This window comes from Leptonychotes weddellii, chromosome 8, assembly GCF_054177405.1.
Source record: "Leptonychotes weddellii isolate Sample4059 chromosome 8, ASM5417740v2, whole genome shotgun sequence".
In the NCBI taxonomy this organism is placed as follows: domain Eukaryota; kingdom Metazoa; phylum Chordata; class Mammalia; order Carnivora; family Phocidae; genus Leptonychotes; species Leptonychotes weddellii.
The window spans coordinates 44,108,497-44,134,845 of record NC_138376.1 but is presented as its reverse complement, the minus strand read 5'-3'; the positions used below and the strand labels follow the sequence as shown (position 1 = coordinate 44,134,845).

The window sequence follows — 26,349 nt, the reverse complement described above, 5'->3', positions numbered from 1 at the left end:
GGTAAAACAAATTTAAATTTTAAATATTTTATTTATTTTTAAAAAGATTTTTTATTTATCTGGGAGAGAACAGAGCATGAGAGAATACGAGTAGGGGGGCAGAGGCAGAGGGAGAAGCAGACTCCCCACTGAGCAGGGAGCCCAATGTGGGGCTCGATCCCAGGACCCTGGGATCATGACCTGAGCCAAAGGCAGGCGCTCAATCAACTGAGCCACCCAGGAGCCCCTAAAATTTAAAAATTTTAATTCTAAGAACTACTGCACGTGAAATAAAATTCACCCACAGAGAAATGTACATAAGAGTACAGTTTGGTGAATTTTCACAAATGAACACGCATGTGTAACTAGGGCCAAGTTCAACAGAAAGAGCCTTACTAACTAACACCTTGGAAATCCCTCACCCAGTCACTATCCTTTTCCTGCCAAGGTAACCATGATTCCAAATTTTAGCAGATAACTTCCCTGTTTTTATGCTGAAGTGGGTTTACTCAGTATGTACTTTTTGCGCCTTTTCTTTTTTTAATTTTTTAATATTTTATTTATTTGTCAGAGAGAGAGAGAGAGAGAGCACAAGCAGGGGGAGCGGCAGGCAGAGGGAGAAGCAGACTCCCCGCAGAGCAGGGAGCCCGATGCGGGGCTTGATCCCAGGACCCTGGACTCATGACCTGAGCTGAAGGCAGACGCTTAACGACTGAGCCACCCAGGCCCCCCTCTTTTCTTTCTTTTAAATTTATTTTGGTGAGTGCATGCACGCACGCTGTCTGCAGGGGAGAGGGGCAGAGGGAGAGAGAGAGAGAGAGAATCCTCAAGCAGACTCCCGGCTGAGTTCGGAGCCTGATCCCAGGACCCCGAGATCAGTACCTAAGCCGAAATCATGAGTCGGCTACTCAACCAACTGAGCCACCCAGGTGACTTGCACCTTACTTTCTATGCTCAAATTTACATTTCTGCAGGTAAGCCATTTCATGTTGGTCCTTTCGGGTCAGTCTTCTCTTTGTTGCACAGCATTCCATTATATGAACACTGTGTGGATTTATTAATTTATTCTGTTGTTTTTGGTCTTTTGGGTTATTTCCATTTGGGGGCCATTCAAACAAATGCAGCTGTGAACATTCTTGTGCCTGTTTGTTGGTGCACCATTAATCCTCGCTGGATTTGTAGAAGTGGACCCTGTTTGCTGGGTCATAGGATAGGCTTCTTTGGTAGATAGTGCCAAATTGTTTTTTATTTTATTTTTAAAGATTTTATTTATTTAACAGAGAGAGACACAGCGAGAGAGGGAACTCAAGCAGGCGGAATGAGAGAGGGAGAAGCAGACTTCCCACCGAGCAGAGAGCCTGATGCGGGGCTCGATCCCAGAATTCTGGGATCATGACCTGAGCCGAAAGCAGACGCTTAACTCTCTGAGTCACCCAGGTGCCCCCAAATTGTTTTTTAAAGGAGTTGTTCTAGTTTACATTTCAGAAGCAAGGTAGATGAATTCAGTTACTCCACATCCTTGTGGTGTGGGAAACAAAGGCAAAAGAAAAAACTAAATTTCCTTACTATCTAGAGCCCACTGACAGGTCCTCGAAATAGGCAGAGTGCCCTTCCTCTAGGAACTCAGCTGCCTCAATGTTAATGCTTTGCTAAGGGGAAAGGGCCATCTTAGCTTAACATTATCCCGCTCCCCCCCCACCCCAGGATCCTATAAGTTTACTTTAACATATAAAAATTCATAAAAAAAAAATAAGAAGATAGCAGGAGGGGAAGAATGAAGGGGGGAAATCGGAGGGGGAGACGAACCATGAGAAACGACAGACTTGAAAAACAAATTGAGGGTTCTAGAGGGGAGGGCTGTGGGGGGATGGGTTAGCCTGGTGATGGGTATTAAGGAGGGCACGTTCTGCATGGAGCACTAGGTGTTATGCACAAACAATGAATCATGGAACACTACATCAAAAACAAATGATGCAATGTATGGTGATTAACATAACAATAAAAATTTTAAAAATATATAAAAATTCCTTTGGAAACTTCCTTTATCTCTAACCCCCATGATACACGTTAGCAATCATCCCCCAAGCATATGGCCCACTGATATACAACTGAAGGGTCTCACGACTGAGGTTGTATTAGATGATAATGACATTTTCCTAACAATAGCTAGCCCCCTCAAGGTCCTAGAAACCTTGCTTCCAAAATTCCTCAGAGACTTACCATCCCTAACCCCCTCTCAACTTGAAAGTATATAATGGGCCACTCCTCATGACCCCAGTGTAGCTCTTTCTGCCCGCCAGTCCTGTGCCTGAGCACGGAAGACCTCTCAAGAATTCTTTCTTAGTCATGAGCTCCAAACCCCAACATTTCCTACATCACTTGGAGTATTTTGCCAACACTTGGTATCTTCCTTTATTCCCTTTTCTATTGTATTTTGAAATATAAAAACAACTCAAGCAAAGTTTAGATTGCTTTTGGGGGGACCTTTTAGTTGTTGGCTTGGTTCTCTCAATTGTTAACCATCTCAGACATCTACTTTGTCCAGCCGCCAGGTGTGGGCTGTGAGTGCGTTTTCGGTTTTGCTCAACATTTTTGCTCACTCTACTCCTTGGATGTCATCGGGCGAAGAAAATAAGGTGTGTGTCCAAGGCGGGGCAAGTCCTCTGGAAAGCTGGTCACTTAGTAGGCGAAACTTAGGCGGACCTTCCTGTCAGTTCTTTACTAGGGTCCACGATCTAGGCGTTCCTGCCCGCCGCTCGTCTCCCCACTGCTACCGGGGCCCGGGAGGCACCGGGAACGCAAAGCAGCCGCCCTCCCCGGCACCAGCCAAAACTGGGGTGGAGCGGGGCGGCGGACCCGGTCCTTGCGGAGCATGCGCAGACCAAGCCCAGCGCATGCTCCGCAGAGCGGCGGGTCCACAGATGAGGGGAGTCGAGTCTCCCGCGCCCCACCGCCCTTGCCGGATTTGCTGCCAAGACGCTTGTTCCGAGCCCTGGCTGCCAATAAAGTTCGTTAAAAAATCATAGTCATTCTTAAAGGAGCGAAGGAAGCCTCGAGCCAGCCAGGCGGCCCCGCCGGGGGAGCGGCGCCCTAGGAGGAGGAGGAGGTGGTGGTGGTGGCGCCGGCGGCGGTAGCGGTTGCGCCGCGACCAGGAGGAGCCGGTCGCGCCGGGCGGGGGACGGTGAGTAGCGGCTTGCACTCCCGGGCAGCGGCGCGGCTCTGACTCGCCCTCTGCAGTGGCTGAGGGCTCCCCCAGCTCTGCTGGGGAGGGACCCGCTTCTTCCCGGGGTCCCGGGATATGCCGTACTCCGGGGACTCTACGTAGAGGGGTGTGGGGGGCAGGGGCCTCCAGGCCCAGGCTCCCATCCCCCGGCCCCGGCCGCTGAGCGCCCGCTCCCCAGCCTCTGAGCGCCGTACCCAAGTTCCGGCTGGAGAAGGTGGGCGGCACTACCTGCCCGGCAGCCGCTCTCAGCACCCAGCGGCCCGGGCTCCCAGGGTGTGAGTCCCTGGAATTGCCCCTTGGGCGGGAAGGAGGGAGACGGAGCGGGGGCGAGGCGCTGGCCTGCAGCCTGGCTGAGCACCCAGCTTCTTGCCCACTCCCAGCGCCCACATGGGGAAGGGGCGACCCAGGCCGGGCGAGACACCAACAAGGAGCGTCAAGTGCCGGGTGCGGTTTGGTCAGGAGGGGGGTCCCAAGCTCTGCCCTGGCTTTTAGAACCCCCTCCTCCCTGCGGCGGGGCCCCCTCCTTCCCGCGGCCCCACCCTTCTCTAGTTTCTTGCTCAGAGACTGCTGGAATATGAATGAGCCAGACTGCACTATTTCATTGATACTGGCTGCCACAGAATTACTTAACTCGGAGAACCAAGGAGCCTTCGGCAGCTCCCAGACGTTAGAACCTGAGGGTGCGTGAGAGAGCATTAACTTCACTATCAGGAGTACCGGTAGAGTCTGAAAGGGTCGTTTCTCTAGGTTTTATGTAACTCCTAACGTGTTCTAGGTAATTTCATTGGACCTAACAAGTTTTTCCCAGTGTTATAAACACAATCGTACCTGTACTTAAGTACCTTTTCTAATTTATTAGACTGCATTGGTTGGAAAAGTTTTTAAAATTAAATTTGGGGAAAACGTATTTAGAAAAGAGTATTTATGCAAAGCATTGCTGTAAGCCTTTAATTATTATACTCAGAATTATCTTATTTTCTAAGAACTTAACTGTTTTGATAGAGTGCATTAAGTCTACAGGGCAGTAGTAGCTGATAATCACCAGACTGGCTGTGTTAAAATCTGATTAGGCTTTTCTTTTTTAAATTTTATTTTTAAAATGATACGGTAAAATTGACTTTTTTTTTTAAGATTTTATTTTATTTATTTGACAGAGAGAGACACAGGGAGAGAGGGAACGCAAGCAGGGGGAGTGGGAGAGGGAGAAGCAGGCTTCCCGCCAAGCAGGGAGCCCCATGCGGGGCTCAATCCCAGGACCCTGGGACCATGACCTGAGCCGAAGGCAGACGCTTAACAACTGAGCCACCCAGGCGCCCCTAAAATTGACTTTTTAAGGGGTGTGCCGTTCTGTGAATTTTAGATTACTGCAGTCACCACGACATTCAGGACATAGAACAGTGCTTATCACCTCCCACCCCAAATTCATGCTATCTTTTTATATCCTTCCCCTAACCCCTGGCAATTACTAAACTTTTCCAGATGTCATATAAGTGGAATCATACAATATGTAACCTTTTGATGCTGACTTCTTTCACTCAGCATAATGCCTTTGAGATTCCTCAAAGTTGAATGTATCAACAATGTCTTCTTTTTTTTATTGCTAAGTAATGTTCCATTAGATGGATGTGCCAGTTTGTTTAAACATCCATCCACTGAAGGACATTTGGAGTGTTTCCAATTCTTGGTGATTATGAATAGAGCTGCTATAAACATTCGTGTACAGGTTTTTGTGTGAACATAAGTTCGCATTTCTGTAGGGTATTGCTAGGAATGAGATTGCAGGGTCATATAAAAGATGTTTAACTTTGTAAGGAACTGTCATGCTGGTTTCCAGAGTGGCTGTTACCATTTTGCATTCTTACCAGCACCGTGTGAGACTACCAATTGTTCCACATCCTTGTAAGCACTTGGTATTGTCAGTAATTTTAAATTTAGCCATCTCATAGGCGTGTAGTGGTATCCCATGGTTTTAGTGTGTCTTAACTAATGACTAATGATTTTGAATATCTTTTTATGTGCTTATTTGGCATATATAATCTTTGATGGGTATCTGGGCAAGAGTATTGCCCATTTTTTAAATGGGTTGTTTGCTTTCTTATGGTTTTTTTTTTTCCTTATGTTGAGTTTTGAGGGTTCTTTATATGTTCTGGATACAAGTTATTTGGTAGATATGTGCTTTGCAAATATTTTCTCGCAGTCTGTAGCTTGTCTTTTCATTCTTTTAACAGTATCATTCACAGAGCAAATGTTTTTAATTTTTGTGAAGTCTAATTTATCAATTTTTCCTTTTGTGGAAATTTTTTTGGTATGATGTCTAAGAACTCTGCCTAACCGCAGATCAACATTTTCAGCTTGTAAAAGATTTCTTCTAAAAATTATTCTTTTACTTTATTTATTTTATTTTATTTTTTAAAGATTTTATTTATTTATTTGAGAGAGAGAGTACCTGAGTACAAGCAGGGGGCAGTTGGGGGAGCAGAGGGAGAGGGAGAAGCAGACTCCCCGCAGAGCAGGGAGCCCCACCCCGGGCTGAATCCCAGGACCCTGAGATCATGACCTGAGCTGAAGGCAGACTTTTAACCGACTGAGCCACCCAGGCACCCCCAGTATCACACTTTGTTAATTAGTATAGCTTTATGGTGTCTTAAAATTGGCTACTATGATTTCCTCCGATTTTATTCTTTTTAAAAATTGTGTTAGCTATTCTAGTTTATCTGCCTTTCCATATAACGTTTAGAATCAGCTTGTCTCAACTGCAGAAAATCCTGCTGGCGCTTTGGAATTGGATTAAACCATGGATTGATTTGGGGAGAAGTGCTGTTTTTACTTTTTTGAGTCTTCCAATCTGTGAACATGGCACAGCTTTTTATTTATTTAGGTCTTTGTTTCATTAGTGATTTATAATTTTCAGCATATAGGTCCTGTACATGTTTTGTTAAATTTATACCAAAGTATTTAATTTTGGGGGAACTTTTATAAATGTCACTTAAAAATTTTGTTTTCATGGGTGGTTGGCTGGCTCAGTTGGAACAGCATGTGACTCTTGATCTTGGGGTTGTGAGTTCCAGCCCCATGTTGGGTGTAGAGATTACTTAAATAAATAAAATAAATTTAAAAAATAAAAATGTACAATTTTTCAAATTTTATGTTGTTAGGGTATAGAAATACAATTCAGTGTTGTGTGTTGCCCTTGTATCCCGTGTCCTTGCTAAACTCATTTATTCGTTCTGGGATTTTTTTTTTTTTTTAATTCCTTGGAGTTTTCTGTAAAGACACTCATGTAATTTGTGAATAAGGGCAGTTTTATTTAATTTTTCTCTAACTTGTAAGAGTTTTATTTATTTTTGTCACCTAGTTTCTGGCTAAGACTTTGTGTATGATGAATAGGAGTACTGAGAGTGAAAATACTTACCTTGTTCTCAGTCTAAAGGTTAAAGCAGTCCGGCTTTCAGGGGCACCTGGCTAGCTCAGTCAGTAGAGCATGCGACTCTTGATCTCTGGGTCATGAGTTTGAGTCCCATGTTGTGCGTAGAGTTTACTTGAAAAAAAAAAAGCAGGCTTTCAGAGTTAAGTATAATGTTAGCTGTGGAGTTTTTTTAATAGATGACATTTATGAGGCTGAAGAAGTCTTCTGTTTCTAGTTTGTGGACTATTTTTCTGACAAACGGATTTGAATTTTGTTATATATTTCCTCTGTTTCAGTTGATATGGTGATGAGGTTTTTCTTTTTTACTTTGTTAATTTGGTAGATTACACTGATTTTTGAGTATTGAACCAGCCTTGCATTCCCAGAATAAAGCCCACTTGGTCCTAGTTATTCTATTTGTATATTCCTAGATTTGATTTACTAATATTTTGTTGAGGACTTTTGTGTGTCCTTGCCAGTTGTTTTTGTTTTGTTTTTTGGTACTGTTTTTGTGTTGGTATCAAAATAATACTGGCTTGGGGCGCCTGGGTGGCTCAGATGGTTAAGCGTCTGCCTTCGGCCCAGGTCATGATCCCGGGGTCCTGGGATCAAGCCCCACATTGGGCTCCTGGCTCAGCAGGGAGCCTGCTTCTCCCTCTCCCTCTGCTTCTCTCCCTGCTCATGCTCTCTCTCTCTCTGTATGTCTTTGTCTCAAATGAATAAACAAAAAAAATAATACTGGCTTTATAAAATAAGTTGGGAAGTATTCCCTTCTCTTCTGTATTCTGGAAGAGAGTGTATATCATTGCTGTCAATTCTTGAAAGGTTTGGTAAAATTCTCCAGTGAAATCACCTGAGCCTGGAGATTTGTCTTTGAGATTTTAAGTTACAAGTTCAATTTCCTTTATAGTTACAGGGCTATTCAGATTATCTATTTCATTTTCAGTGAGTTGTGGTACTTAATGCTTTTTAAGGAATTGGTCCATTTCATCTAAGTTGTCAATTTTTTAAGGGGCAGAGGGAGAGAGTGTGCGGGGCTCCATCTCACGACCCTGAGATCATGACCTGAGCCAAAATTAAGAGTCAGATGCTTGGGCGCCTGGGTGGCTCAGTTGGTTAAGCGACTGCCTTCGGCTCAGGTCATGATCCTGGAGTCCCTGGATCGAGTCCCGCATCGGGCTCCCTGCTCGGCGGGGAGTCTGCTTCTCCCTCTCCCACTCCCCCTGCTTGTGTTCCCTCTCTCACTGTGTCTTTCTCTGTCAAATAAATTAATTAATTAATTAATTAATTAATTAATTAATTTAAAAAAAAAAAGAGTCATATGCTTAACGGACTAAGCTACCCAGGCCTCCCTAAGTTGTCAAATTTATGTGTGTAGAGTTGTTTTGTTACATGATCCTTTTGAGTCTGCAAAGTCCACAGTGACATTCCTGATTTTATTCCTAATACTGGTAATTTGTATCTTCTCTTTTTTTTTTTTCCTGAGTTATTCAGTTTTTTTTTACCTTTAAAGAAAGTTTTTTGTTTAATTTTCCCTATTTTTCTGTTTTCAATTTCAGTGATTTCTGCTTGCTTCTATTATTTCCATCCTTTGCTTTGGGTTTATTTTGCTCTTCTTTTTCTAGTTTCTTGAGGTGAGAGTTTAAATTATTGATTTGAGACTTAACTTCTTTTCTATGGTAAGCATTTAGTGCTATAATTTTCCCTCTCAGCACTACATTAGCTATGTCCCACAAATTTTCACATTTTGTATTTTCATTTTAATTCAGTTTAATTATTTGAAAAAAATGTCTTTTGAGCTTCTTTCTTTGGCCCACAGGTTCTTTAGAAGTTAGAAGTCTGTGTTTTTAGTTTGCATATGTTTGCAGGTTTTCCTGTTATCTTTCTGTTACTGATTTCTAGTTTGATTGCGTTGTAGTCTCATTATTTTAAGTTTATTGAAGTTTGTTTTATGGCCTAGAATCTGTTTTATCTTGGTATATATTTAATGGGTACTTGAAAAAAAAGTATGTTCTGGGGCGCCTGGGTGGCTCAGTCAGATTGTCCGGCTCTTGATTTTGGCTCAGGTCATGATCTTAAGGTTGTAAGTTCAAGCCCCGAGACAGACTCCGTGCAGAGTCTGAGATTTTTTCTCCCTCTCCTTCTGCCTCTCCCCCTGCTTACACTCTTTCTGTCTCTCAATAAATAAATAAAATCTTTAAAAGAAAAAAGTATATTCTGTTGTATGGACAGTTCTATAAATGCCAGTTAGAGGGACGCCTGGGTGGCTCAGTTGGTTAAGCGTCTGCCTTTAGCTCAGGTCATGATTCCAGGGTCCTGGGATCGAGTCCCGCATCGGGCTCCCTGCTCGGTGGGGAGCCTGCTTCTCCTTCTGCCTCCTCTGCCTGCTACTCCCCCTACTTGTGCTCTCTCTCTCTCTGACATAAATAAATAAAATCTTTAAAAAAAATGCCAATTAGATTCTGATAGTTTTATTGTGTTATTAGACTTTCATTTTGTTTTATTGTAGTGTTTTTGAGTATATCTCTTTGCATAACTTTTTTTTTTTTTTAAAGATTTTATTTATTTGAGAGAGAGTGGGAGAGTGCATGAGTTGGGGGAGGGGCCGAGGAAGTGGGAGAAGCAGGCTCCATGGTAAGCTTGGAGCCAGATGCGGGGGCTTGATCCCAGGACCCCGAGATCATGACCTGAGCCTAAAGCAGACTCTTAACTAACCAAACCACCCAGGTGCCCCTCTTTGTGTAACTTCTTTAGTGGTTGCTCTAGGTATTATACTGTATACACTACATATATATAATTTATCACAATCCGTTGGTGTCAACATTTTACCAGTTCAAGGGAAGCATAGAAATCTTACCTCCCTTTACATTCCGTTGACCTCTCCCATTTATAATTAATTATGTTAAATATTTTCTCTACACATATTGAAAACCACACAGTTGTGTTTGAGTCAAACATAATTTAGAATGCTCAAGAGAAATCTGTTGTATTTACCTGTATTTTTGCTCCTACCACATTCTTCTTTTCATTCTGATACTCTATTTTTTTACATCATTTAATTATGTTTGAGGTGGACACCTAGAACCTATACTTTAACAAATCTTCCTAGATGATTCTTATGATTGTGCAAGTTTGTGAAGCACTAGGGACAATTATTGAGACTCCATGAGGAGCGGAGAGGAATGTTCTTCATGTTTCAGACTTGTTTTGTGTAGTGGTGGTATAGATGGATTTTCAGTTAAGGGAGTTGGAATATAATATTATAACATATAACAGTAGTCAGGAACTTAACTAGTAATTTTCCTAAGAAATTGACTTTCTGTTCTTTTCAGTCTAAAATGCAAGCAGTACACATTGTATTACTTTCATTATATGAGTAACTGTAACTAGTCTGAAACTAAAGAACGAATGTGTGGTATAAGATTATTTGTGAAGGAGTCATTGTAACCTGAACAGTAAGAGTCCAGTGCTGTTACAGTTGTATATTATTACACAAAATCTTTCTTTGGGGTGCTTTTCTAGGGATATTAATTATTACCTGTGAGATCGAACAAGCAGTTTCCTTAGATTTTGTATTTGTTGCCCATGTGGGGTAACTGTGGAGGATTTATTATGTTGTATAAAACTAAACTACCATTTTTTGAATGCTTAATTTTCTTTTTTTTTTTTTAAGATTTTTATGTATTTATTTGTTAGAGAGAGAGAGAGAGCACAAGCAGGGGGAGCGGCAGGCAGAGGGAGAAGCAGGCTCCCTGCTGAGCAAGGAGCCCGATGCGGGGCTCGATCCCAGGACCCTGGGATCATGACCTGAGCCGAAGGCAGATGCTTAAACCGACTGATGAGCCATCGAGGCGTCCCTGAATGCTTAATTTGCACTATGCTAAGTTCTTTATATGTACCATTGATCAACAATCTTCTGAGGTAGATATCCTCAGTTAAACTGAAGCCTAAAGAGGTTAGCCAGTAACGTCACTTAGAGCACAGAACTAGTAAGTGGCAGCTTTCAATCAGACCTCAATTCTAACACTGCAGTCTTAGTCTTAGTCTCATTGAAAGGTAGAACTACGTAATCTAGGCATTTATTAATACCTGATGTCATATATTGTGTGCTATTGTTCAGGATTCAAAAGTGAATGATGTTATTGTACCTCCTTTCAATGAATTTACATGATATAAACAGGGTGGTAAGGGGACCTCCATCATGGAAAAATTCTTGCAATGCACTATAGTTATTTCTTCATAAAACAATTATGGCTTATTTTGTACAATTTTTGGGGTGCCTGGGTGGCTCAGTCTTTTAAGCGTCTGACTCTTGGTTTCAACTCAGGTCATGATTTCAGGATCCTGGGATCCAGCCCCAGGTCCGGCTCCGCGCTCAGCAGAGAGTCTGCTTGAGATTCTCTCCCTCTCCCTCTGCCCCTCCCCCTGCTCGCACACATTCTCTCTCAAATAAATAAATCAGTTTTTAAAATTATAATATTTTGGGGCACCTGGGTGGCTCAGTCGTTAAGCGTCTGCCTTCGGCTCAGGTCATGATCCCAGAGTCCTGGGATGGAGCCCCGCATCGGGCTCCCTGCTCAGCGGGAAGCCTGCTTCTCCCTCTCCCATTCCCCCTGCTTGTGTTTCCTCTCTTGCTGTGTCTCTCTCTGTCAAATAAATAAATAAAATCTTAAAAAAAATAAAATAAAATTGTAATATTCTGTACAATTTCTATGTTATGAAACATAATTTCATTTTAAACCACAGATTTGAGAAGATCTGATCACCTGGATTAAAGTTGGTTCAGAAGCCTTTTCAACTGCAAAAATGTTGGAGGAAGATATGGAAGTGGCCATCAAGATGGTGGTTGTAGGGAATGGAGCAGTTGGAAAATCAAGTATGATTCAGCGATATTGCAAAGGCATTTTTACAAAAGACTACAAGAAAACCATTGGAGTTGATTTTTTGGAGCGACAGATCCAGTATGTACTTGGCTACTTTATCCCCTCAGTTTTGATTTGTGAACTCTATCCCAGGGTTTCACTGGAATAATACTAATTGCAGTACAGTCCAAGGTTAGGATCCAGTCTGATGGCAGTGGCTAATGAGACAGTTGGTGGTGTTTTCAAATACTCAGTCCTGTGTGTATCTTTTTTTTTTTTCTTTTTCTTTTTCCATTCTCTTTAATGTTTAAAGTTTTTATTTACATTCTAGTTAGTTAACACATTCCTGTGTGTATTTTTATCCTTCTGTCTTTTTTTCACCTTTCATCTATTTTCCCTTCCTCATTTCCCCTCTTTTTTCATAATTCCTTCCCCACCCTTTCTATCTTGTATCGGTTTTATATTTATTGGTGGCACCTTTCATACTTCTTAAACACAAACTGATGCTTGACTCTAATGAGATTTCTGTCCACTACAAGCTCAACTTGGAGATTTTGCAGGTTCAGTTCCAGACCACCGCAAAAAGCGAGTCAAATGAATTTTTTTGGTTTTGCAGTGCATGTAAAAGTTATGTTTACATTATACTGTAGTCTGCTAGGTATGTGATACCATTATGTCTAAAAAAAATAATGTACATGCCTTCATTTAAAAATACTTTATTGCTAAAAAATGGTAAGCATCCTCTGATCTTTCACCAAGTCTGAATCTTTTTGCTGGTGAAGAGTCTTGCCTCGATGTTGATGGCTGCTGACTGATCAATCAGAGTGGTGGCTGCTGAAACTGGGGGTGGTTGTGGTGATTTTTTAACATAAGACAACAGTGAAGTTTGCCTCATTTATTCACTCTACCTTTCAGGAATGATTTCTCTATAGCATATGATGCCATTTGATGGCATTTTACCCACAGTAGAACTTCATTCAAAATTGGAGTCGATTCTCTCAACCCCTATTGAATCACTGTATTGTATACCTGAAACTAATGTAACACTGTATGCTAGCTATACTGGAATTAAAATTAAAAACTTAAAAAAAAATTCTCTCAAACCCTGCTGCTACTTGATCAACTAAGTTTATTTAATATTCTAAAGCCTTTGTTGTCATTTCAACAGTCTGCACAGCATCTTCACCAGGAGTAGATTCCATGCCAAGAAACCACTTTCTTTGCTCGTTCATAATAAGCAACTCCTCATCTGTTTAAGTTTTATCACATGATTGCAGCAATTCAGTCACATCATCAGTCTCCACTTCTAATTCCAGGTCTCTTGCTGTTTCCACCCATTCTTCAGTTACTTCCTCCATAGAAGTCTTGAACCCCTCAAACTCATCTATGAGAGTTGGAATCTACTTCTTCCAAAGTCTTGTTGATGTTGATATTTGATCTCTTCCAGTGAATCATGAATGTTCTTAATGGCATCTAGAATGGTGAATCTTTTTCTATAAAGTTTTCAATCTTCTTTGCCTACATCCATCAGAGGAATCACCATCTGTGGCAGTTATAACCTTACACAGTGTATTTCTTAAATCATAAAGGCTTGAAAGTCAAAATTACTTCTTGATCCATGGGCCACAGAATGGATGTTGTGGTAGCAGACATGAAAACAACATTCTCTCACTGTACATCTCCATCAGAGCTCTTGGGTGACCAGTCCATTGTCAATGAGCAATCAAATTTTGGAGGAATTTTTGTTCTCAGCAGTAGGTCTCAACAGTGTGCTTAAAATATTCAGCAAACCATCATGTAAACAGATGTGAGTAGTAAATTTAGCATAATTCTTAAAGGCCCTAGAATTTTCAGAATGGCAAATAAGCATTGGCTTCAACTTAAAGTTACCAGTGGCATTAGCCCCTAACAAGGGAGTCAACTTGTCCTTTGAAGCTTTGAAGCCTGGCACTGACTTCTCTCTAGCTATGAACATCCTTAATGCCAACTCTCCAGTAGAAAGCTGTTTCATCCACCCTGAAAATCTGCTGTTTAGTGTAGCACCTTCAGGAATTCTCTTAGCTAGAGCTTCTGGGTAAGCTGCCGCAGCTTCTACATCAGCACCTGCTTCTTCACCTTGTACTTTTACGTTCCACAGGCAGCATCTTTCCTTCAACCTCATGAACCCTCCTCTGCTAGCTTCAAACTTTTCTTCTGCACCTTCCTCACCTCTCTCAGCCTTCAGAGAATTGAGGAGAGTTAGGACCTTTCTCTGGATTAAGCTTTGGTTTAAGGGAATGTGTGGCTGGTTTTATCTTCTCTCCAGATCACCAAAACTTCCTCCATACAGCAGTGAGGCTGTTTTGCTTTCTTATCACCTGTGTGTTCCCTGGAGTAGCACATTTATTTATTTGTTTGTTTGTTTATTAAAGTAATCTCTACACCCAACTTGGGGCTCAAACTCATGACCCTGAGATCAAGAGTCGTATACTCTACTGACTGACCCAGCCAGGTGCCCCTGGAGTGGCACTTTTAATTTCCTTCAAGAACTTTTCCTTTGCCTTCACAACTTGGCTACCTGGCACAAGAGGCCTAGCTTTCAGCTTATCTCAGCTTTCAACATGCTTTCCTCACTAAGCTTAATCATTTCTAGCTTTTGATTTAAAGTGAGAGATGTGTGGCTTTTCCTTTCACTTGAACACTTAGAGGCCACTGTAGGGCTATTAATTGGCTTGATTTCAGTATTGCTATGTCTCAGGGAATAGGGAGACCCAAGAAAAGGGAGGGAGATGGAGGAAGGGCTGGTTGGTGGAACAGTGTGAGCACACACGACAGTGATCCACTGAGTTGTCCATCTTATGTGGAAGCAGTCTCTGGCACCCCAAAACCATTATAATAGTAACATGAAGATCACTCATTAGAGATCACCATAACAAATATAATAATGAAAAAATTTGAAAAATTGTAAGAATTACCAAAATGTGGCACAGAGACACAAAGTGAGAAATGCTGTTGGAAAAGTGGTGCTGATAGAATTGCTGAATGCAGGGTTGCCATAAACCCGCAATTTGTAAAAAAAAAACAACAACAACAAAAAACAGTCTCTCTTAAGCACAGTAAAGCAAAGTGCAATGAAACAAGGCATGCCTGTTTTATTTGGAAGGACAGTTACCTGTCTCTCAGAACAGTTTTCAACTATTATAGGATCCTAAGACTATCTCAAAGTTAGAGAATTAATAATTTGTTTTAAAGAAATAAGAGCAGATTTGGCAGGACTAAATACTCCAAAGAAAAGGAAATCTTTTTTTTTTTTTTTAAAGATTTTATTTATTTGACAGAGAGAGCACAAGCAGAGGGAGAGGGAGAAGCAGGCTCCCCGCTGAGCAAGGAGCCCGATGCGGGACTCGATCCCAGGACCCTGGGATCATGACCTGAGCCGAGGGCAGACGCTTAACGACTGAGTCACCCAGGCATCCCCCTATTGCCTTCTTTTATAAACACTTCTGTGTTTACTTCCTTTCTCAGATATTTTGAGGATTCATTTTAAGCCTTCATGATGTTCATTTTTATATTTGTTATCTGAACCAAATTAATATTTTAAATATACAGGTGATCCTCAATATTTGTAGATTCCATAGTTATACTTTAAGGTTCTCATTGTTTATAGGTTCCATATTTGCAACTGATCTACTTGCTAAAATCTATTTGTATCCCCAGAGTCAATACTCCCAGTGCTTTGGTGGTCATTCGTGGATATGCACAGAGCAGTAAATATTTGCTACCCTACATACACATTCTCAGCTTAGGTCGAACAAGGCTACCCGCTTCCTTCTTTCTTCATCCCTCACACTATAACCAAGTGTTTTCTCATGTCTGTTTTTGTGCCACATTTTTGTACTTCTTGTTGATGATGTCGCTGTTTAAAATGGCCCCCAAGCATAGTGCTGTCTAGTTTTCCTAAGTACAAGAAGGCTATGATGTGCCTTATAGAGAAAATATGTATGTTAGGTACACTTCATTTACGCATGAGTTACAGTGCTATTGGCCTTGAGTTCAATGTTAATGAATTAACAATATGTATTAAATAAGTTATCTTTAAACAGAACCACAAAAAAACACAACAAGGTTATGTATTGATTCGTTAGGGAAAATGTAACTAGGGGTCACAGGAACCTAACCCTGTATTTGCCCTAGGAGCAGTGTTTCAGTATTTGATAATTCAGTGTTTGCAGTGACTTTATAGATGTAACTACTGTGAATAAGGCAATGCACTATATGACAAAATAAGAGTAAATTTCTAAGTTGTAGGGCAACCAAGCTGCTTTTCTTCCTCCCTTCTTTCTTTTCTTCCTTTTTTGCTTCTTTCCTTTCTTATTCTTATTCTATCACTTGTGACCTGAATGTTATAGCAAGAGGAGAGCAAGTACTGACCTAAGGGAATCCCCTTCCCCGTGCTGCTAGTCCTGGAACCACCACTGTCTGTGACTGTTGTTAAAGGAGAAAACATGACAGGTAAACTCAAATCATGTAGGAAGTTACAGCTTTGGGGGAGTGTCTTCACCCCTTTAGTTTCACTGCTGGTAGTGGTGTCAGCACTTAAAATCACTCAGACTTTTTCAGAGTGGAAACCAACAGTGTAGTTTTAAAACCTTCCGACGTGAAAAACAGAAATATGCACAAAGCTATGTTACTAAAGATGTTTTCTTTACATATGAAATGAATTCATCTCTTGTTTCAGAGTTAATGATGAAGATGTCAGACTGATGTTGTGGGATACAGCAGGTCAAGAGGAATTTGATGCAATAACAAAGGCCTACTATCGAGGTAAATTGTGGGGTTTGTTTGGGCATGTTCTTTCGGCTAAACAAAGAGCTTCACTTTATTCCACATAGAAGGGTTTCTTTATAAGAAGACTTGAATTAATTTCAGAGTATTTTTAAAAACCTCTTAGGTCATTATTCTCCTAATGATCTTGTTGAGTGGCAAATAACGCTGTGTACTATAGTTTGTCTCTGCCTTGGAATTATTATAGGCATTCCCAGTTCTTTTTTTTTTTTTTAAAGATTTTATTTATTTATTTGACAGAGAGAGACACAGCGAGAGAGGGAACACCAGCAGGGGGAGTGGGAGAGGGAGAAGCAGGCTCCCTGATGAGCAGGGAGCCCAATGCGGGGCTCGATCCCAGGACCCTGGAATCATGACCTGAGCCGAGGGCAGACGCTTAACGACTGAGCCACCCAGGCGCCCGGCATTCCCAGTTCTAATCAGTTAGAAATTGCTCAGTGCCTATTTCCGACCACATGGAGATGACTCTATGGTCAGAGAGTGGAAACTGGCATGAAAAAGTAAAGTTCCTGCAAATAAGATGACACTTTGTTAAGATGCATGAAATTGCGGGGATAAAGCCGTCTCAGTGCTCTAAGAGTTCAGAGAAGTGTGAGATACACGTAAAAGGAAAGAACTCCAGCTGTAGCACTTAAGAGTCTAAAATGTGGGGTTAAATTCCTCAAGGAAAGCTGAAATTTCTAAATGGAAATTTCTAAAGTTTCCGTTAATATTTTCCTCTAAAATTTTGTCCTTTTGGGACGCCTGGGTGGCTCAGTCGGTTAGGCGCCTGCCTTGGGCTCAGGTCATGGTCCCAGGGTCCTGGGATTGAGCCCCGCATCAGGCTCCCCGCTCAGCGGGAAGCCTGCTTCTCCCTCTGCCTGCTGCTCTCCCTGCTTGTGCTCTCTCTCTCTCTCTGGCAAATAAATAAATAAAATAAAAAAAGTTTAAAACAACCAAAGAAGTTGCCTTTCTGACTTGGTACCAGGGAAACCTGACTTCCACTGCCTCCTCTAAGAAGACATTTTGGTTTCTTGAGAAATTAAGAGAGGTACACCTCTCAGGTATCATTCTAATGGTGCCACCACTACTTCTCATTCTATTTACTGTGTCCTTAAAGCCTTCCCAGGGGCAGTAGTTTTGACTGTTGCTCTCCTGTGGATGCTAGTTTGGATCTTGAGCACCTGTAACATGGCGTGAGGCAGGAATTATGTTCTTACGGCTCAAAGCTCTTAGACTAGATGGCATTTTTATCAAATTATTAATTTCATGAGCATTGGCACTATTGATTAACAGGCCCGAAAACTAAAGTTAATTCTTAAATTTTTTAATTTTTTTTTTAGATTATTTGAGAGAGAGAGAGAGAGCAGCTCACAAGTGGGGAGGAGAGGGAGAAGCAGGCTCCCTCCCCACTGAGCAGGGAGTCCAATGTGGGGCTCCATCCCAGGACCCTGGGATCATGACCTGAGCCAAAGGCAGATGCTTAACCAACTGAGCCACCCAGGCACCCTAAAGTTAATTCTTGAGTAAAAATTATTTGTATTTTCTTAGTGGGGTTATTACCACCATACCTCTTCACCCCATTCATACAGAAAGAAAACAAAACAAAAAACCCTAGGGGACATATAAAAAAATAGTAGGAGTACATGAGATTTTCATCATTTTTACCTAGCTTTTTTTCTCTAAATTCTCAGCATGAAATATGTGTTCTTTTGTGAGGAAAAAAGATAGCTTGGGTTCTCCCCCGCCTTTTTTTTTTAAGATTTTATTTATTCATTTGAGAGAAAGAGGGAGAGAGCAGGGGGGAGGGGCAGAGGCAGAGGGAGAAGCAGACTTCCCGCTGAGCAGGGAGCCAGATCCCAGGACCCTGGGATCATTACCTGAGCAGGTGCCCCACAAAGGTATCTTTCACATCCTTCATGTGTCTGAGGCTCACAGGAGTCCTGTAAGGCTAGCAGAGTAGGTAGAGTTATCCCCACTTCACTGATATGGAAGCAAACGGAGAAGAGGAGAGGTTTACCCATGATCATGTGACTAGGGAGGAGTAGGGCTGAGCCTTGGCTCTTTCAAGCCACTTCTCTGAATCACATACTCCATGTTCTCTGTCATTTATTTGTGGGACTTCCTCTCAAAGCACGAAGTCTGTAGTCTACTTTATTATTATTTTAAATATTTTATTTACTTGTCAGAGACAGAGAGCACAAGCAGGGGGAGCGGCAGGCAGAGGGAGAAGCAGGCTTCCCGCTGAGCAGGGAGCCCGATGTGGGGCTCGATCCCAGGAGCCTGGGATCATGACCTGAGCTGAAGGCAGACGCTTAACCACTGAGCCACCCAGGCGCCCCGGGTCCTTGGTTTTAAAAAAAAAAAAACCAAAACAGACCAGGTAGCTAAAAATATTTTTATTTCCTCTGTAGTTGAGGAATTAATGCTTTCTTAAATTTTATCCCATGAGACTATGGGATGTTCAACATTATTATCTTTTAATTTTTAAAATTTGACTCATCTGGCTTGTTGTGTGCTTCTTGTTTAGTACTTTTTAAGTGTCCACAAATCAGAGTTTCTCTTAACAATGTCTGCAAAAACATTCTTTGCCAGAAACTAAAAAGAGGACCCATAATTGTTAGTATTTACTTGTTTTATCTTAATTTACTGTGGGTGATGTTTAAATTTTTTTCCGCTTTGTTTCATTTAGACTACAAGGCTTCAAACAGCTTTGGTTTCCCTACACTTAACATTTTATTTTATTCTTATTTTTTATTTATTTATTTTTAAAGATTTTATTTATTTATTTGACAGAGAGAAACACAGTGAGAGAGGGAACACAAGCAGGGGGAGTGGAAGAGGGAGAAGCAGACCTTCTGCTGAGCAGGGAGCCCAATGCGGGACTCGATCCCAGGACCCTGGGATCATGACCTGAGCCGAAGGCAGATGCTTAAAGACTGAGCCATCCAGGCGCCCCCATTTTATTTTATTTTTAAAGATTTTATTTATTTGCGAGGGAGAGGGAGAAGCAGACTCGTGACCTAAGTCCAAGACAGATGCTTAACCAACTGAGCCACCCAGGCGCCCCTATACTTAACATTTTAACTTAAAGTTGATCTTAAGCTTATAAATAGATTATCTCTTACAAGCTTTTCTTAAGAGGTTATGTGTGGTGGTGAGCACTGTGTATTGTGTAAGACTGATGAATCACAGACCTGTACCCCTGAAACAAATAATACATTATATGTCAAAAAAAAAAAAGGCTTTTCGGGCGCCTGGGTGGCTCAGTCATTAAGCGTCTGCCTTCGGCTCAGGTCATGGTCCCAGGGTCCTGGGATCGAGTCCCATATCGGGCTCCCTGCTCCGCAGGAAGCCTGCTTCTCCCTCCTACTCCCCCTGCTTGTGTTCCTGCTCTCACTGTGTCTCTCTCTGTCAAATAAATAAAATCTTTTAAAAACAAAAAAAGGCTTTTCTTAAAATGTAATTTTTTTAGTTCAACCATGTTAAAACGGCAAAGAACATAGGATACTGAGACAGGTCTTATGTTTCATCTTCTTTTTCTAAGTTATAAGAATAAACATCACATCCCAAAATGAATTAAGTAATAGAAAGTGGCAATTATATGTAAATTTGGGAAATGGCATATTGAATATTCTTATATGCTTTCCTTTGAGGTTCCATCAGAATGCTTTTGGTTGCTGAGAACAGAAAAGCAACCTCAAACTAACAAACTACAAAGAAAAGTGGAAGTAGCGTAGCTTTTAGTTATAGTTTGTTCTTACTGTAACCCCACTGATTCTCCTAACTTGCCTCATTCCCAGTGTAGGGTTCCTCATGCTGATTTTCCTTTTGGTTGCAAGATTGCTACCATCAGCAATGGAAGCCACATGCTTTGGTTCACGTCCTTGGGGGGAAAGAGTTAATTCCCACAACAATGGATCAAAAGTCCTGAGCTTTTATCTGATTAGATCACCCTTGACCAGATCACTGTAAGTAGTTAGAGGAATGTGATTACCCTAATTGGCTTGGTGCACTTAGGGCCTACTCCCCCGGAGCAGAGGGTAGGTTCAGCCTGCCTAAACCATAGGCTACTATACAGTAAGGGAGAGGTGTTCTCAGGGAGGGAGGGTAATTGGACGCCAGCTAGGCAACTGGGTAATCATCTGCTACTAGTGTAGATTCAAATATGATGATATAATTAAATAGAAACGAAGATTAGGAAGAGAATGTAAGGGCTGGGAAAAATGCATTAAGATATCAATTTATTGATGGAAACACCATGCCTTATAAAATTAGGACTTACTGATTTATGTCCTAGAAATGTATTATTCAAAATACATAAAAATTTTAAAAATTTATATTTAAAGAAGAAAAATTTTATTATAATTCATTTAAAAGACCTACCATAAAAAACCATTGTTTAAAGGCACAGTTAGGGGCGCCTGGGTGGCTCAGTCGTTAAGTGTCTGCCTTCGGCTCAGGTCATGATCCCAGGGTCCTGGGATCGAGCCCCGCATCGGGCTCCTTGCTCGGTGGGGAGCCTCCTTCTCCCTCTCCCACTTCCCCCTCCCCCTGCTTGTATTCCCTCTCTCACTGTATCTCTCTCTGTCAAATAAATAAAATCTTTAAAAAAGAAAAAATAAAGGCACAGTTATATTTTTAGAATGCTGCATTAATTGTATAGTGAGACATGTTGAAACATGACTTTGTAAAGAACAGAACACAGATCACATTAGAAACCCTTATGGGATCCCAAGTGACTCCTCTTAAATTCTTAAGAAATCCACCCTAGGCAGTAGAAGCCATACTTAGTACAGAAAGTTATGTACAATATAAAACATTTTCATTGTGGTTTTTTTTACTGTGATTTGTTTCTAAGAAAAAAATGTTTTTGACTAACAATATGGAGAAATGAAGTTATAGACTTGAGGCCTATTATGTGAGATTATGCTCATAAATAGAAGGAAACATTTTTTTTAAGGATCATCTTTCACGAATGTAAGTGAATATAAATTGTTGGAAATGAAATGGCTCTGGACAAGAAGCTGTTTATAAATTTCTGTTATAAATGCAAAAATTAAGGAACAACAGAATTAGACTATGCAAGTCCTTTAGATTTGTTTTAAATTATGTGAGTGTGGAATCTGTGATAGATTGGTTCATTAATTTGTGTGCTTCACATTATATAGAGTGTAACAAGAATAAGGGACAGGCATTTAAAATCTAGAATAATATATATGTAATTATAAAGCCTCTGTTTCTGATTGGCCTGCTCTACTAAATTTTGTGCCATCTTATATAGAGCATTGTTTTTTATTTTTTTTATTTTTTTATTATTTTTTTTAAGATTTATTTATTTATTTGAGAGAGAGAGAATGAGAGAGAGAGAGCACATGAGAGGGGAGAGGGTCAGAGGGAGAAGCAGGCTCCTTGCTGAGCAGGGAGCTCAATGAGGGACTCGATCCAGGGACTCCAGGATCATGACCTGAGCCGAAGGCAGTCGCTTAACCAACTGAGCCACCCAGGTGCCCTAGAGCATTGTTTTTTAAATTGTTGTGTGCACATGAATCCCCTGGGGAACTTGTTAAAATGCAGTCTCTAATTTAGTAGATCTGTGGGTGGCTCTAAAATTCTGCATTTCTGCAACCTCCCCGTGACCCTGATGCTGCTGGTCCTCAGCCACACTCGCAAGACTAGAGACCATCTTTTAGGGTCTTTCAGAATTTGAGGACAGAGTTACTCTCTAAACATTATGTGTCTTGAGTTTTTTCTGAATTGCATTCAGAAATAGTAACTTTTTTTTGAAAGATCTTAATTAGAAATAAATTGCCAACGAACTATGAGAGACGATGGACTCTGAAAAACAAACTGAGGGTTCTAGAGGGGAGGGGGGTGGGAGGATGGGTTAGCCTGATGATGGGTATTAAAGAGGGCATGTTCTGCATGGAGCACTGGGTGTTATACACAAACAATGAATCATGGAACACACTACATCTAAAACTAATGATGTAATGTATGGGGATTAACATAACAAAAAAATTTTAAAAAATTTATAAATGAGAAAAAAAAAGAAATTGCCAGTGGTAATCTTATAATTATATATAATTATATATATATAAAAATTATATATATATAAAAAATAACGCTTAACTGAGCCACCCAGGTGCCCCAACAAAGTAACTTCTAATGGTGTGATTCTTAGAGTATGTAGTATTGAAGGAAGATTGACTAGTAGGAGAACAAAGGTCTTTTTAAAATATACAGTTAGAGAACAGTGGCTGCCTGTAATATCAAGGGCGTAAGATATGTCCAAATGACTGCATCAGAGAAATTAAAGCATTATTAACATTTTTTTAAAACTTTATTAATTTTCTTTTTTTTTTTTTAAAGGTTTTATTTATTTATTTATTTGAGACAGAGAGAAGGAGAGAGAGAGAGCACATGAGAGGGGGGAGGGTCAGAGGCAGAAGCAGGCTCCCTGCCGAGCAGGGAGCCCGATGCGGGACTCAATCCAGGGACTCCAGGATCATGACCTGAGCCGAAGGCAGTCGCTTAACCAACTGAGCCACCCAGGCGCCCTACTTTATTAATTTTCTTAAAGATGACTGGTACCAACACAGAACTGGAGGTCAAAGGAAGAAAAAGAAAGGATAACAGTATAGGATCATTTTTCATTAAGAATATTTATAGGGTGGGGCGCCTGGGTGGCTCAGTCGTTAAGCATCTGCCTTCGGCTCAGGTCATGATCCCGGGTTCCTGGGATCGAGCCCTGCATCAGGCTCCTCGCTCAGCGGGAAGCCTGCTTCTCCCTCTCCCACTTCCCCTGCTTGTGGTTCCCTCTCTCGCTGTGTCTCTCTGTGTCAAATAAATAAATAAAAAATCTTAAAAAAAAAAAAAAAAAGAATATTTATAGGGGCGCCTGGGTGGCTCAGTCAGTTAAGCGTCTGCCTTTGGCTCAGGTCATGATCCCAGGGTCCTGGGATTGAGCCCCACGCCGGGCTCCCTGCTTAGTGGGGAGTCTGCTTCACCCCCTCCTTCCCATTCGTGCTGTGTCTCGCTATCTCTGTCTCTCTCAAATAAATAAAATGTTAAAAAAAAAGAATATTCATAGTAGTTGATATGTTGAACAGAGTTCATGGAGATACCAAAATGCAACTTCTGTTTTTGTCTGTCACCATCCCTTTGTTTTTAGTAGGCAGTAGGGGGAGGGGAAATTCTTTCTTGTCCCTCGAAGAAAACTCCCTTTAGCTCATGTCTTTTCTGGTCACTCTTAAGTAGTTTTTCTCAACTGCCTCATAGTTATTTCTAGTCATAAACATAATCTCATTTTGGTAGTTAGAATAGCCAGTCTTGTGCATTAATGAAAACTACAAATATAATTTAGCATTAAATCTCTTATCTTCTCTGGGGTTTTAGTAGGCCAGTTAGTATCTGTGGTCTGGGAAGAAAATGTTGGTTGCTTCCATCCTCTCACTTGTCTTTGACTTGCTGGAGGTGTGTCTTTCTTCTCCGCAGTCAGGCCCAGGAGGAAATGGAATTGGGAGACAAAAGCACTCTTTTTTTTTTTTAAAGTAATCTGTCTGCCCAACATGGGGGCTCAAACTCACAACCCCGAGATCAAGAGTTGCATGCTCTACCTACTGAGCCAGCCAGACGCCCCAGACAGGAGCACTGTTACGGGTGGTATTGTCTGATGTTAGGGCCGTCTGGGTGGCAGGTGTTCCAAGATGATTCTTTCTCTAGGAGATTGTCCTGGATTCCTCCAAGGTTCCCATTTTTGGGGATATTTGTTTTGGGCACATGTATGTTTGATTCTTGCAGTTGCTTTTCCTCCTTGCTGCCCTTTGTGAGAGTTGCCTTCCACCTCTACCCTCCTTTATGCTAAACTCCCGTCATCCAATAAGCAGTCCTATGGGACATGAGTTAAAATGATCCCATTTTCTCTGAGATGTGGTTCACCTCTATCCATATGAAATTCGTGTGCACTCTTTGTCTTGCCATTGGCAGGATCGCAGTTACTCCCAAAGGCAACTCTTCTTTTTGTCTGTTGGTCTTGCCTTTTTGCTGTCATTCCCAGCCACTGCATCTTCCTTAGGCTTGAATCAAGGCACCCTCAGTCCAGAGTGTCCCCCAGTTGCTGGGAACACATACCAGGCTACTTAAGTGGTCTTGCTGAGGTCCATTCCTTCTAGATTGAGATGAGGGAGGTAATGATAGTACTCTCCCCCATAGCACCCCACCTTAAAAGAGAGAGAAAGGGGTCACCTGGGTGGCTCAGTCGGTTAAATGTCTGACTCTTGATTTGGGCTCAGGTCATGATCTCAGGGTCATGGGATGGAGTCCCATGTTGGGCTCCCTGCTCAGCGGGGAGTCTGCTTGTACCTCTCCCTCTGCTCCCCCCCCCACTCTTTCTCTCTCTCAAATAAGTAAATAAAATCTTTTAAAAGAGAGAGAGAATGGTTGGTGTGGACAGCACTTTCTCAAAAGAAATCCTTTCCCCTTCTTCTCAATTCTTAAAAAAATAATTTCTTGGGGGACGCCTGGGTGGCTCAGTTGTTGGGCGTCTGCCTTCGGCTCGGGTCGTGATCCCAGGGTCCTGGGATCGAGCCCCACATCGGGCTCCCTGCTTCGCGGGAAGCCTGCTTCTCCCTCTCTCACCCACCCTGCTTGGGTTCCCTCTCTCGCTGTGTCTCTCTCTGTCAAATAAATAAATAAAATCTTTAAAAAAATAATAATAATAATAATAATAATTTCTTGGAGTGCTTGTGAGGGAGTTCCAAAGTTGTATAATGGATTTATGGGCATTTCCTTTGCAAATTCTGCAAAGAATGATCTTTCCACACATATTTGGAATCTGGTATTTGTCATCTGCTTAGTTTTTTTATATATTATTATTAAAATATACTTCGTCTAAGAGTTGTTTTTTTTTTTAAGTTGAAGTAAATAGTTGAAGTAAATATTAGAGTTCAAGTAAATATAAATTTACTTACTAGTATCTAGTGTGATCTTGTCAGTGTTGAGGTTTTTTGTTTTGTTTTTTTGAGAAAGAGAGAGAGAGGTGGGGGAGAGGGAGAGGGAGAGAGAATCTTAAGTAGGCTCAAGCATGGAGCCAGACACGGGGCTCGATCTCACGACTCTGAGATCATGACCTGAGCCAAAATCAAGAGTCTATGACACTCAACCGACTGAGCCACCCAGGTGCCCCTGGTCAGTTTTATCTCTTCTTAAATTCCTGGAAAGTGTTAAGGTGCTTCTGTCTGTGTTGTATCCTGTCCCTGCCCCAATTTTGTATTAACTTAGACAATTTTTGTAATTAATATATTCTTTGGTTTAAAACCTGTTTTAGGGGGCGCCTGGGTGGCTCAGTCGTTAAGCATCTGCCTTCGGCTCAGGTCATGATCCCAGGGTCCTGGGATCAAGCCCCACATCGGGCTCCCTGCTCGGTGGGAAGCCTGCTTCTCCCTCTCCCACTCCCCCTGCTTGTGTTCCCTCTCTCGCTGTCTCTCTCTCTGTCAAATAAATAAATAAAATCTTAAAAATAAATAAATAAATAAATAAAACCTGCTTTAGAGTAGGGAAGATTTTCCTGTATGAAGCCTCTGCTTTTACAGTAATAATGAATGGCTGGTTTTTCTCTTTCATGCTCTTGTTTTCTACTACAATATTCCCTTTGGTGGTACACAGGCCTTTTTTGGCTTTCAAGTGTCTTAGGTAGCCCAGGTATGTATGTTGTGAGTCTTAGAGGAAACTTTTATACCTGAGGGATCTGGAAGGAAGGATAACAGCAAGAAAACGTCCCTTGATTCCAGGAAATCCTCTTGACCCCAAGGCGATTTTCTCTTGTTGCCTATGTATCTGCTTTTGTCACCATGCTGCCTGATTGATTTAACATCTAATCATTTATAAAATAACTTTCAGGGGCACCTGGCTGGCTCAGTCAGTAGAGCATGTGACTCCTGATCTCAGGGTCATGAGTTCAAGCCCCACATTGGGCGTGGAGTCTACTTAAAAATAAAACAAAAGGGCTTTTTTCAGAAGGTTGCTGCTTATTTTTAATCTTAGATATTATCAACCTAATGTGATAATTGAAAGTT

At 41.5% G+C, this 26,349-nt stretch overlaps 1 protein-coding gene across 4 annotated transcripts in view; it reads left to right on the top strand.

Moving 5' to 3' along the window:
- Nucleotides 1–2,865: 2,865 nt before the first annotated feature.
- The window catches only part of RAB23 (RAB23, member RAS oncogene family), a 35,812-nt gene continuing 12,328 nt past the window's right edge, over nt 2,866–26,349 (top strand). Inside the window, exons 1-3 of one of the 4 annotated variants that reach the window (XM_081828463.1) lie at nt 2,866–3,160; nt 11,355–11,569; nt 16,188–16,273. In XM_081828463.1, coding sequence (XP_081684589.1) covers nt 11,415–11,569; nt 16,188–16,273 — 241 coding nt within the window. In that variant the 5' untranslated portion in view covers nt 2,866–3,160; nt 11,355–11,414. Of the gene's footprint in view, nt 3,161–3,186; nt 3,417–3,751; nt 3,883–11,354; nt 11,570–16,187; nt 16,274–26,349 lie in introns of those variants that run through there. The other 3 variants (XM_081828466.1, XM_081828465.1, XM_081828464.1) reach the window with 3 other exon arrangements.